General features: G+C 38.1%; 1 protein-coding gene across 10 annotated transcripts in view; it reads right to left on the bottom strand.

Moving 5' to 3' along the window:
* Window positions 1–2334: 2334 nt before the first annotated feature.
* Window positions 2335–12384, bottom strand: part of PRLR (prolactin receptor) — a 153290-nt gene continuing 143240 nt past the window's right edge. For all 10 annotated transcript variants that reach the window (XM_039842679.1, XM_039842689.1, XM_039842683.1 and 7 more), the window contains one exon: window positions 2335–11126. In XM_039842679.1, coding sequence (XP_039698613.1) covers window positions 10110–11126 — 1017 coding nt within the window. In that variant the 3' untranslated portion in view covers window positions 2335–10109. The remainder of the gene's footprint in view (window positions 11127–12384) is intronic.

Below are 12384 nucleotides of genomic sequence, written 5' to 3'. Positions count from 1 at the left end.
TTTTAATTCAACTAAGATTGCACAAAACTGTTTTACAACACGTTGAGTCTTTTGACCTCTTTAGAATTGCTATGCTTTCCACTGAATCTGAAAACTAGGGTGGGGAGGAAACTCAGATTCCCTCTAGGTCGGCATCCTCAGTCTGTTTAAGCTGAAATATCAGAGTAACCTAGGTTCACAGATCACATTCCTGTTAAACAGATGTTATCTGTCAGTGATAAGGGACTTTAAGAGACGTCTCTGTCCTGGGTCTTTTTCTTCTTTCCCCTTCAAGCAAATCAGGTATAATTTTCTTCATTTTATATAAAAGTAGAGAGGATGAGGAGCTACCCCTGTTTGCAGGACTGGTAAATAGGAGGAGCAGGACATCATTCTCTTGCCATCTCTACTTCCAAGATAATTATTTTGAAGGTACAGAATATATTTTGTCAGATAGGCAAATGTGGGAATTTCTCCTTAAACAAAGAGAATTAGCAAATAAGGAGTCATGGAAATTTTGTTGTCATGTTAATGATTATAGGAGAGTTTTTTTTTTAAAAAATAGTTTCATCAATGATTGATCAGTTAAGTACTGAGTATAACTGAACTTTGCTTTTTGCTCCCAGTCCTTCTGCCAGTAACAGAGCAGGGTCCTATAAGAGTTACTGAAGATAAAGAACGCTTTTACCAAAGTGATCCTTTCCCCTTCCTAATTCATTTGGAAGTCATGGGATCGAAAGAAATAGAAACATTTTGGAAGGATTTCAGATGAACCCTAATTTCCATGAAATCTCACGTTACCGGCGCTGCGTTTTGCAGTGAGTGGACGGTGGAGGATGGCGTGTGCAGGGTGTCAGACTGAGGTGCCGAGATGGCGGGTATTCTAGAAGAGCATGACCACATGGAGATGTGGCTCAGACCCTGTGATCCTGTGATCACTCTCATGCAGTACTGATTTTCTTGAAAAATTCTGTAGCGTCAAAGTCTTTTCATTTATTTATTAGGACAAACTCTTTGGACAAGTCTTATCTGAGGTTACTGGATTTAATATGTTTCAAAGCCCGAGTGGTGAGACCTGAGGATACTTGGGTTACCTCAGCCTTCCTGATGGACTGCAACCCACAGTGCCTGGCATACCATGCTCATCAAATGTCATTCAATAATGGATATGGTTGAGTGACTGACAGATAACTGCCGAAGATGTATATTTAAAAGGAGGGTTATGAACGTCCAAGTCCATTTCTTTTTGGTAGAATGTACGGTAGAAATATTTTTGTGCAGAAGCCCCTGTCTTAACAGTTGGGTGTCTCCAGTTGTTTGTTCCCACGAACTTCTCACCAGAGCACATTGTTTCTTCCAATTATGGCAGGAGGTGCTATCTTAGGATTTGGTTCTGTATCTGGGGTTGCTCCTGTATGGGGGAAGAGCTGCCTCTAAACTTGGGCCCTCAGATACAGTAAACTGTTTGACTAAGACCTTTAATTGCATCTTGTTCCTATCATAATTATTATAAAATTGGCTGATTTACATTGTAAATTACAAAGACATTTACATTGCAAAAGACAAATGAAGGAAAGGTGCACTAGATGAGAAAAGTAGAACTGATTTATCGCCTACAGGAAGAGTTCCCAAACAGAACGAGAAAACAAAATCTAACTACAGTAGTTCCCCCTTATTTGAGGGGGATAGGTTTGTTCCAAGACCCCTAGTGGATGCCTGAAACTACAGATAGTATTGAACCCTACGTATACTTTGTTTTTTTTCTTATACATACATAATAAAATTTAATTTATAAATTAGGTGCAGTTAAGAGATTAATGACAATAAGTGTGAATCCTTGGCACTGAGTTTCATGGCTTACGCTACATTTGGGAAATTTTTTGTATATCGGATTTGGTAAGTCTCCTTTTGATGTTCCCGGTCATTCCTGGAAGGCCCAATAAACTTCTGGGTGCTCCCAAGCATGTTTGCATTCTTAAGGCTCGGGTCTGGCAAATAAATAAAGACTGGGGAAAACAGAAGATGTAGAACTTATCTGGCTTGGAAGCGAGATGTCAGTTTTGATTCAGAATTAGTAGGAAAAATAAAATTAGAGAAGGTGTTGAAAGACAACCACAAAAATGTGTGCCTGAAAAAAACTTCTTTGGATGAATGTTCTAAGACAAATACCTTAGCATATGTGTGTGTATTTTATTTCCAGAGAAGCTCAGAATACTGTTCTTTTCTTCCTTTAAAAAATACACCCTAATAAAGTTTGTTGAAGCAAAGAAAAAGATTTCTTAAAGTTACATTTTTTCCCCCAAAATACATGTTTTATATGTACATTAAAAAAACTTCCAAAAAGCATTGCTCGGGAAATAATTTATTGATTCAATTTAAGCTAAGCATTGCTACCATTGCAAAAGCTGCTTTGAAAAAGGATTGAAAAATGCATCATGAAGTTACATGGTTCAGTAACAATATCACATCAAGCATGTGAAGTAAAACTTCTGGCAAATGTCATTTAAGCTCATCTTGTAATTTTTAATAACTTATGGAGCGAATGTGCATCACCCCTAAAAATGTACCCGTGACATTTACAAATTCTTTCAAACGCATTTATAAATACAGTAATTAAAATTCCTGAGCTCCTTTTTCTTGTATTAGTGTTCACCAACCAATATCCATGTGGTATTTTACTTGACAGATGTCCCTTAGCCTTTTCTTGAAAAAATATTTTAGCACATTCATAGAAATATCTAGCCTTCAAGACAGTTTCTAAGCATATGTTTTAATGTGAACCTGATCATAACAAGAGAAAAAGGCGTAAGAGAGCATTTACGTGGGCAGCTAGAGTTGAGGGATGGGGGTGAGTGAGGGAGGTTGTAGATAGAATTCCAATTTAGCATATATTTTACAATATCAAGGACAGTTTCAGTTGCATCTGCACAGTTTGGAGAGACTCTTCAGAGGTAAATCAGCTAGAATCTGTTTCTGTGGCCAGTAAGGTCCCTGGTGGGGGCTTTTCAATAGCTCCATTTCCTATACTCCCCTCTGGTCTCACCCTACTCCCCACACCGCAAATTTTAAAGTTTCTACTAAAAGGAAGTCATATCTCCCAGTCTCTAAAAAATAGGGCAGATTTAGAATGTATAAAACTTGATGAGTAAGTTATAGGAAGTTTCAAATGCAATTCTCACAAGATGTGGCAATATATAATTTCTGTTTTCTTTCAGAAAAGCACATGCAATGATTTTGAAAAACTAGCTGCCTATTACTTCTCCACCTCCTTGTAAATTATATGTATGTTGTATCTGTGGCTGACATTCCAAATTTTGCAGCTTAAAAGTAAAAGTGTGCCTAAGTGTTAAAGGCAGACAGCACCGATGTAAGCACGTGGGGAATCAGTGTGTCTTTGATGGAAGCCAAGTTTTAGAGCGGGATACATAAGTTTCTCATTGCCCTGTAAGACATGGCATGAGAGAATCACGAGGTGCAGGAAAATTTGTATAGCAAAGCCCCACACGGTTTTGTAATTTTATAACACAAGCATGAACAGTAGGTGAAGATTTCCAGATCTAGATCCATCAAAAGGTTATCATTTTACTCTTAATCTGATGGATTTTGTCAAAAAGAATGTTGTTAGTAATATGGATGATTCATACTCTTCAAAAAGAATCCCTTTATTATTTTTGAATGGTTTGGTTTTTCCTTTATTTCGCAATATTTGAATAAGCTTCTCTGATTTGATCCCTGTCTCTGTGGTTTCACCTCACTTTTGTTTTAATTGCTTTTCATGTGAAAGATATGGGTAAAGGAGGGAAATTATGTTTGCAATTATATGGAAGGGTGAAGATAAAGGAGGAATATTGTTTTGGTCCAACTTACATAAGCAATTTCTAGATGATACATCCTTTTGCAGCAAAAATTCTTCAAATAAATCGCTTGAGCCACACACATGTTATTCTGCTCATTTCCATGTCAAATAAAATAAATGGAGGATAGGTAAGAGAAATAAACATTTATTGAGTCAGGCACTGAGCTGGGAATTTTCGATAACATGAATAGAAATATAATGACTATATTATACTGGGATGTCTAAGATTTTGTTTGGCAAGCATTGTTTTTGGCGTGCAATAAAAATAAAGATGTTATGAGAACAGCAGTCAGCATAATCGCCTATACTATTGACAAAGATTTAACTGTCCATGTTGCCTCCTCAAAACAGAAGGAGACGAATAAATCTGTGGAAAAGAGAAAGTACAAAGTGCACTAACTAAAGGCTTACAGAATTAAAAATACAAGATAAATCAGATGACGATAGTCTTCTGTAATTCTTTAAGGCTAAAAAGGAAAAATCAGCATTACAATAAGTACATGTAGAAATGAGTTTTAAAAATTGAAACAAGATTTCTGGTATATAATCCACTTTTCCCATACCATAATATATTTGATGGTTAAAATCAAAAAAGGAAAAGAGTTATTTCTAGGGGTCAGTTAGGGAAATCAAACTGTGAGAGATACCATCACCACGACTTTGAGCAACCGCCTTGAGGTGACCTACAGTCAGAAAAAAGTCTGCACTCTGGTTTTGTTGATTTTTCACCTGTGACTTACTGTGTATTCTTTCTGGTCCTTATTCGTCATCAGTTTTTATTAAATATAAAAATGGTTATTGAGACAACCTAGCATAAAACTGCAAAGTGATGAATTAGAAGGTGTATTCTCATGTTAAAAAAAAATCAAACCCACCCAACAACTTATTGTAGTGATCACTTCTAAATTCCCACTTAATGCTGAAAAATTTTGCTTGACCTTTCCTAGGGAAGAGAAAAAGCAGAGGTAGTGGTAGCGTTGATAATATGAAAACTTATGTTATTACATAGTCTTTACTTCAGTATGGCTTTGCAGAAGACACAGATCACCCAACAGGCTGTTCTAGATTGCTTTGGTTTCCAAATGAGACTCTTAATTTTTAAAAATGAATGATCAAACACAAAAGCAAGCCTTATGGTGCAAATAAGATTCAAGAAATATCAGAAGTTACATGAAACTAAGCTGAGAGGTTGACTTTTAAACAATTGTTGGTTGTACTTTAAATACTTAACAGCCCAGATCAGCTAGCTGTACAACAGCACATTATATTATTACTAGACAGAGATTTAGAAAAAAATTAGTACATTCACGGTTTTAACAGAATTGTATGATTACATATTTTGTTCATTTTTTTACAGACATAGACACAATCATATTGAAACTATATATGGATAGATGGTAAGTCATTAAATAATGATTTTCATTTGTCTTACATGATGCTTCACAATACGAAGATTATATATTTCAATGTGTCATATAGTTTTTGAACAACATAAAACAATACAATATGAAATAACAGTTACTTTAAAGTCAGGAATACCACATGGCAAATACACAAATGTGCCACTGAAAAATAGTCAAAGTGTGAGATGTGATATCTTTCATTCTAAACAATAAGCCGCTTTGAAGAAAGGACTATAGGACAAGAAGGGGAGGTAGTTTACTTTGACAAATTCAATAGCGTTTCATCAGGAATTTTATAAAACAAATTATTTCTCAGAGATATCTCTGCCATGTAGTTTTTCAATTTCATGCAGTATAACAAAAGATTTTTTTTTCCCTTGAGACTTACGAAACTTGGAGAAACTTAGACTATATTTTGAAGTTTATCCTGGTGAAGCATAATTTGACCACAAATGATTAGAGGTTATTTTTGATATTACTACTTCAGTAACCAAAGTTTTGAGAGTAAATTTTTTTTTCTTTTTAATCAGAAACAAGTACAAATGAAGTAATAGACTAAGACTATCTAAGGGTCTCTCTTATTGAACATAACCATATAAACAGGATCTATTTTTCCACTTTATATGTCTCAATTCTTCCTGACTTGAAATCAGAGCATAAATCTAAGGAATTGATGATGACAACACAGTTGTGGACAAGCGATGTTGTGAGTTACGTGAATCTCTTAGCTGTAAACTCAAAACCCTAAATAGATCATAGATTCACCATATCCAATAGAATTGAGATTTAGCAGGCTTCTCTTGGCATTTTGTAAAATCCTAAAATACCCAAACTTATGGAAATGTCCTACTTTCTGTCTTTCTATCTTTTATTTTCATTGAAAGAGATGTCATGAGGGTCTCAGACCAAAAATCGCCCTCCTGAAAAACACAAGTCTGAAGAGAGAGCTCCTATTTGATTTGCAGATGGCATACGTGCTAATTATGGAACACATCCAGGCCATACTCATAAATAGAACTGGTTAGATCATAAGCTCTCAAGCAATAATTCTGTATTTATAAGTTTTTAAGACTTCCAAGATGGATTCCTCAATGTTGCCTTGGACTTATTAATGGCCTTTGAATTAGTTAAGCATTTAATGAATTGAGCTAGAATCACTAAGCATGTAAATCTCTAAATGAGGTAACTTGTGACCCTCGAACTGAGCCTTATATCTGTGTGGCTGATTTAATGTTTGACTCAGTCTTTTTGTAGGGCCGCAATCATTGTTTAGGAGTAATTTAGTTTCTTGCAGTTCCTATGTTGCTATGGAAAATAATTAATTCTTAGGAAAAATATAGACACTGGAGCAAGAGAATAAACAGCCTGTAAGTATAGACAGCTAAGGAGAAGAGGAGAAGCAAGGATGTTGAACCAAATCAACCTGACTTGGAGGAATGGATCTCTGTTTTTCTCTCAAGTAAAGTACAGCCACATGGTTTCCTTCAGGTTAAGGGTACATCAGCAACGCTTTCCTGACTACACTTGGGCCTTTGACCAGAAATCCTGGATTTTACTAAGATCATGAGAATCAAAGACGGTTAGAGCCGTAAGAGGTCTTAGAAACATTTCAGGCAAACACACTTATTTCACAGGTGAGGAAACCAGTGACTAGAGTTTAAAGGACTTGCATTAAGTCACATAGCCTGTTTAGTGGCAGCAATGTGACCTGGACCTGGAAACTGAGTTCTCAGCCCACTCACTACCCTAGCAATGACGCTATTGTGCTTGAGCTGGAAAGTCAGAAAAAGAAATTTGTTCACCGAAGTACACATGAAATTTTTATCAATGGCAAATCTATGTTTGTAACACTGGGATGGTAATCCAGAGTCATTTACATTTTTCTGTATGCATGCAAAGTTCCATTGTGTGTGCATTGTCCTTTTTAGACCGAGGCTTGCAATTCAAAGCCATTCAAAAGTGCGTCAGTATTTTTTTTTTAATTGAGAATATGGAATTTCTGGAGTGGCTGGCTGATCCCAAAATCCTAGCCAGAGTCAATTCCTTATCAGACAAAGGAAGTTATACTATTCACGTTAGCTCTATGGTAATTCATTCAAACAATAAATGTAAAAGTCTGCTGCATAATTGGCTTAGACCATTTCATCATCCCCTTTCTGGCTTCTCCATTTATTTACATTAAAAAAGTAAAATTTACTTCCCAATCAATACATTTTCTTATAAAAAAGAAAAACTTTTTTTTTTTTTAATATGAAAGTAAAGAAAGGCACTTTGTAGAATGTGTACAAATCTGTTTCTTTCTTGTCTACTCTAAGGAGATAGAAAAGTCACCAAATGCAAGGCCAAGTCTTTCTGCAAATAATGGACATCAGTAGGCAGCTTCCAGAGAGAGCCAGATTTCCTCCACAGCCTCAGGATGCTCATTAACTCATAGGATTCTCTGATTCAGTTGGGTCACTATAAGACAAGGAGCCAAACACCTTGATTTTGTACACGTGCTAAGGGATTGACCCACTTAGGACCAAACCAGCGAAAGCAAGTTTTTAGTATATAACCACCTACCGGGATGGGCCTTAGGCACTTAGGAGAATGAAGAATGTAAGTGTGTTAAATGTCAATGACTGCCTGATGGTGACTTGTGCTCATTTGTAAAAAGTGACACAATATTTTTCAGTTTGGGTCATGAACTTCCATAAACCATCCATTGACCAGCCCATTTCCATGTGATTTGTAACTTGAATATTTAGGTGTTTGTTTATGAAAATATGACTTTTTGTAATTCAGAACATAAGACTATTTAAACCATCTATGCAGTATTGGTTCATAATCCAGGAGAGAGAAAAAAATACCAGAATCAACAGCCAAATATAAGAAAAAAAATTAGAGGCTATTGGGCTCAGCAGGGACTAAGCATGTCTCGGTCCAGTAAAAGACTATTTTTCTAAAAATTAGAGCCATATTCAATATATCTTTTTTTAAAAAAAAATTATTTCATGCTTCTTCCCTCTACTCAGACTATAATTCTATACCTATAATTCTGGAAGCCCGGGCAATGTGTTCTCTTTCAAACCTCAGGCTACCTCTGAGTCTAGTTCCTATCAACATGGGCTTATTGGGGTAGGATATTTAACTCATAGAGGTGAGCTCCAATTCTCTATGTCCAGCTAGTGCGCAGACATAGAGAATGGGTCACAAACAGGTGAAATGAAAAACAGAGGGAGGCAGTTTGATGAGTCCTAGATGCTCTCTTTAAAACAGAGATCCAGGCTTTTGACTGCTCCTTGGAACTGACTTTGAGAGTCTCACTAGCACATCCTGGCCTTTGTAGCTGTTCCCACCACTCCACAGACGCTAGTTTCTTAGAACTTTCATTTGGACACTGCTGACGTGAGTGCTGTCTCCGCCTCTGCCAAGATTTTGCACATGGATCTACTCCAGAGAGATACTAACTCCTGGCTTTGCTTAAAATCTCTTTGCTGTCCAAGATTGCTCAGAAAAACAAAGCAAAACAAAAACTCTTTCTGAAAAACAGTATGTTAGATGTTACCACTCCCCTTCTTTATGGTGGCTTCATGAATATTTACCCAGAGAAGAGCAGCAGCCCCAGAGTAGCCCTGAACTACAGGAGAAGTAATTTCTGGTCTGCAGAGAGCCCTGTAATTTTAGGTTGGCAGTTGCTGGACATAAAAGAATCAGATAAACTATACTACATTGTGTTTGAAATTGAATATTGTCATCCACTTCATATGTGTCAGTGGGCTTTGAGTTGCTATGGGATTTTACTCCACAAACAGGGACTGCATATACTACTTTGTACTGTCAATACTCATTGTAGCCTCATAGCAGAAAATACTGTACCCACTGAATACGTAAACAGCTGAACTGGGAAGATAGAAAATAGTCTTTTATATTACCTAAGTGATAGAAAAATAGTCTTCAAAAATACATTGTTAAACGTATGGGTTTGTATTAAAGTAGAATTTGTATGTACAGTAAGGCAGTATTTCCATTAGCATCCTGCTGTAATTATCTTTTAAATTAAAATTAGTCTTTTGGGATTTTTTTCACTAAGAGAAGACTAGGGTGTATAATAAATTATCCTTCACGCTAAATGAAGCAGAAAAACATTTTAGAAGTATTCACCACATGAAACTAATTTGCCTCTTGTGTAAGAAAATTTCACTTTCCAAACTATATTCTCTAGAGGCTTTAGAATGAAATACAATTTAGGGGAGAAAATCCATGCTTAACGAATTCAAACTATCTTAAGAAAAAAATCGGAGGCATCATCTTTACTTGCATATCAGCAAGGTATCACTAAGGTCACAGGAAGTGATGTAAACAATTTGTTAGGTGTTCTGGAATGCATTCTTTTTTAAAAAATGTATTTCGTTAATCCCAATAAAATGAAAAAGGAGTGCAAAGTTAAGCGACTGGTTTTCAAAAGGGGTTTTCATGGCAGTTTTCGCGTATCTATCGTCTTCCTGTGGTAAACTATTTTAATTATTACATTTCCTTCTGTCACACAGCAAAACATGAAAGCCTTTTCCAGAGGCTATACCTATGGCCCTGTCCCTCAAGAATACTAAGCAATGTGCTTTTATTTCATTGAACACGTAATTTTATAACTAATAGCAAAAAGTGAATCTACAAATCACAGTTAGGAAACAAAATGATTGGTTCTGGAATCAGCTGTTGGGGAAAGAGGCAATCAGTTGAAAATGGAGCACAAAAAGGAGTGAACTGTGAGTTTTTGTAGTGTCATGCTAACCCCATTCTTGAACATTCTCTTGTAGAGCGCATTTCATGTACTCTGTAGTGTTACCTGAAGAAAAATCACATTTTAACCAATCATTTCGTTAATCAAGCTATCACTGAAAGGAGAGCTTAAGACACGCGGGATCTAGGTAATCCAGCCCACCCAGCTGGCGTCTGCAGCTGCTCGGTGTCGCGGTGAACGGGGCCAGGTCTTTCTCAGCTTGATTCTGTTGAAGGGAAGGTGGAGCCTCGATCGCCGGTTCTTCACACAAAGGCCGGTTTTGAGCGTGGGGACCTCGTGCCAACACCAGGATGTTGTTGTCCGTCAGCCCAGACACCCTGGTGTACTCCTTGCTGGATTCGGGAGCGCTGGGCTTCTCTGTGTGGCTGCTGTTCTCTTTCTGTTTCGGGAGCAATGCTAGTGCTCCATCTTTGTTGATCTTGTGAATCTCCACGTAATCCAAGAGTTTAGCAGCAATAAAGGCGGTTTTCTCCTGGGGCAGCAGCCACACGGTGTCTGGGTCAGTCTTGGAATGGAAACTTTCCTCCTCTCTCTGCTCAGTCACTTTTTCCTCCCCTTCAGTCTCAGCGGTTTCTGAGGATTTTAAAGCATGCTTGTCTGTTTTGTCCAACAAAGGAGCCGATGCGCCTGCCGTGCCCATGGCCAGCTCACACCCATCACCAATGTGGTAAGAAGATTTGGGGTTGTGCTGTCTGGGGGGCTGCAGTAAAGGCCATGTTGATTTGGACTCGTTGGCATGGAAATAGGAGATTTTGCCTTCCAAGCTTGTGCTCTGGGGGTCCAAGATGCGGGTACCCTTTGTTTCCGGATTCTCTGGCTTTTCAATGCTTTCAGAGATGTGGAATGTGGAGGGATTTCCCCAGGGTTCCTCACACTTGTCGGACAAAAGCGAAGGGCTGTCACAGCTGCCCTGGCCAGAGTCACTGTCGGGATCCAGCTGTTTGGGCTTCATGCCTTGACCTGGGAGTTCTTTTGAGTGGGCCGGCATCAGCTGCTGGTCCTCATTGTCGACGACTTCTAAAAACTCCACCAGCAAATCCTCATAGTCAGAAGAGGGAGGGAAATCTTGGCACCCCAGGGCGCTCAGTAGTTCTTCAGACTTGCCCTTCTATTAAAACACAGACACAAGGTGAGAAAGCTGTTGCTCCATAACATTCCAAAGCAGCATCACAGCCCCGCCTGTGTTCATGACAATGGGTAGGTGGGATGTGGTAACAGCCTAGCAGAATTTCCCAAACTTTAGACATTTGTGTACCAGGCCATTTATAATCACCTCCTGAACTACTTACTATACATCTAACAGTTTCCTTTAAGTCACTTCGCGATTTTAACTTAGTCTCTCTCTAAGCAATAATGATCATGAGTTTAATGGGCGAGTAGTATATGGACGGGTAATAAACATATAACTATTAAATAAGAAAAGTTTGTAAAACATCTAAAACCACAGTGCTCACACATGCATTTGGCACTTGGGGACTCACTGGCTCTGAGATCTGGTTGCTGGCCTCCTAACCTCCTCTGCCACTTTCCAGAGTCTAGAAGTAGTAAGTAGCTTCCCATTTCTTCCTTCGCCCCTGGGCTCCTCCTCTTCCTTCTTCTCCCTTCCTTCCTTCTCTTCTACTTTCCCCTCTCTTTCTACTTCATTTCCTTTTACTCTTCTCCCTCCTCCCTTCTCTTCCTAATATTTTCTCCCTCTCCTGCTAGTTCTCTCCCTCCTCCTCATCTCGATTCTTCTCCTTCTCTCTCTTTCTTCCTCCTGCTTTCGTCTCTTACTTTACCCTCCTCTTCCTGATCCTCTGACCTAGGTCAGGTCTGGTGCCGAATTCCTGATTTTATCACGTATTAAAGAGTATTGACTTTGAATAAGCTGCTCAATGATCCTCAGTTTCTCCGTTTGTAAAATGATACTGTTACATGGGAGGGTTCTTTTGAAGATTAGAGGTAATGTGATTGAGAAAACAAAAACATTTTATTGACACATAAAAAGCAGTTACTTTATTACTAAGTCTCTGTGCCTATAAGGTTGAATAGTTAATTTAGTTAGCTGGGATGTTCATGCTGGTTTTATAAAGGTCAGTGGGAGAGACTGGATAGCGGGATAAGAGGACTGAACTAGGACCCCAAATTCCGGGGCGCTAGTCCCTGCTCTGATACTTGCAATCGGAGTGAATGCAGTGAAGCCAAATTCTCTGGGACTCACTTCCCACTTCCTGTGCTGTTGTTGGCCTTGCCGTGGCTGGGTCAAGTGGTACAGTGTGCAGATAATTGCTTTTATACACATCAGTATTAAGCTTAAGGTCAAATTGAAACTATATATTTCAGCCTGCAGAGAAATTAAAATGTTCTAAACCCTCTTTTCATTCAAA

The sequence above is a fragment of the Pteropus medius genome, unplaced genomic scaffold (assembly GCF_902729225.1).
Source record: "Pteropus medius unplaced genomic scaffold, Ma_sr-lr_union100, whole genome shotgun sequence".
Lineage (NCBI taxonomy): Eukaryota > Metazoa > Chordata > Mammalia > Chiroptera > Pteropodidae > Pteropus > Pteropus medius.
The sequence above is the reverse complement of the archived record's forward strand: the minus strand, read 5'-3'. Positions and strand labels throughout refer to the sequence as shown.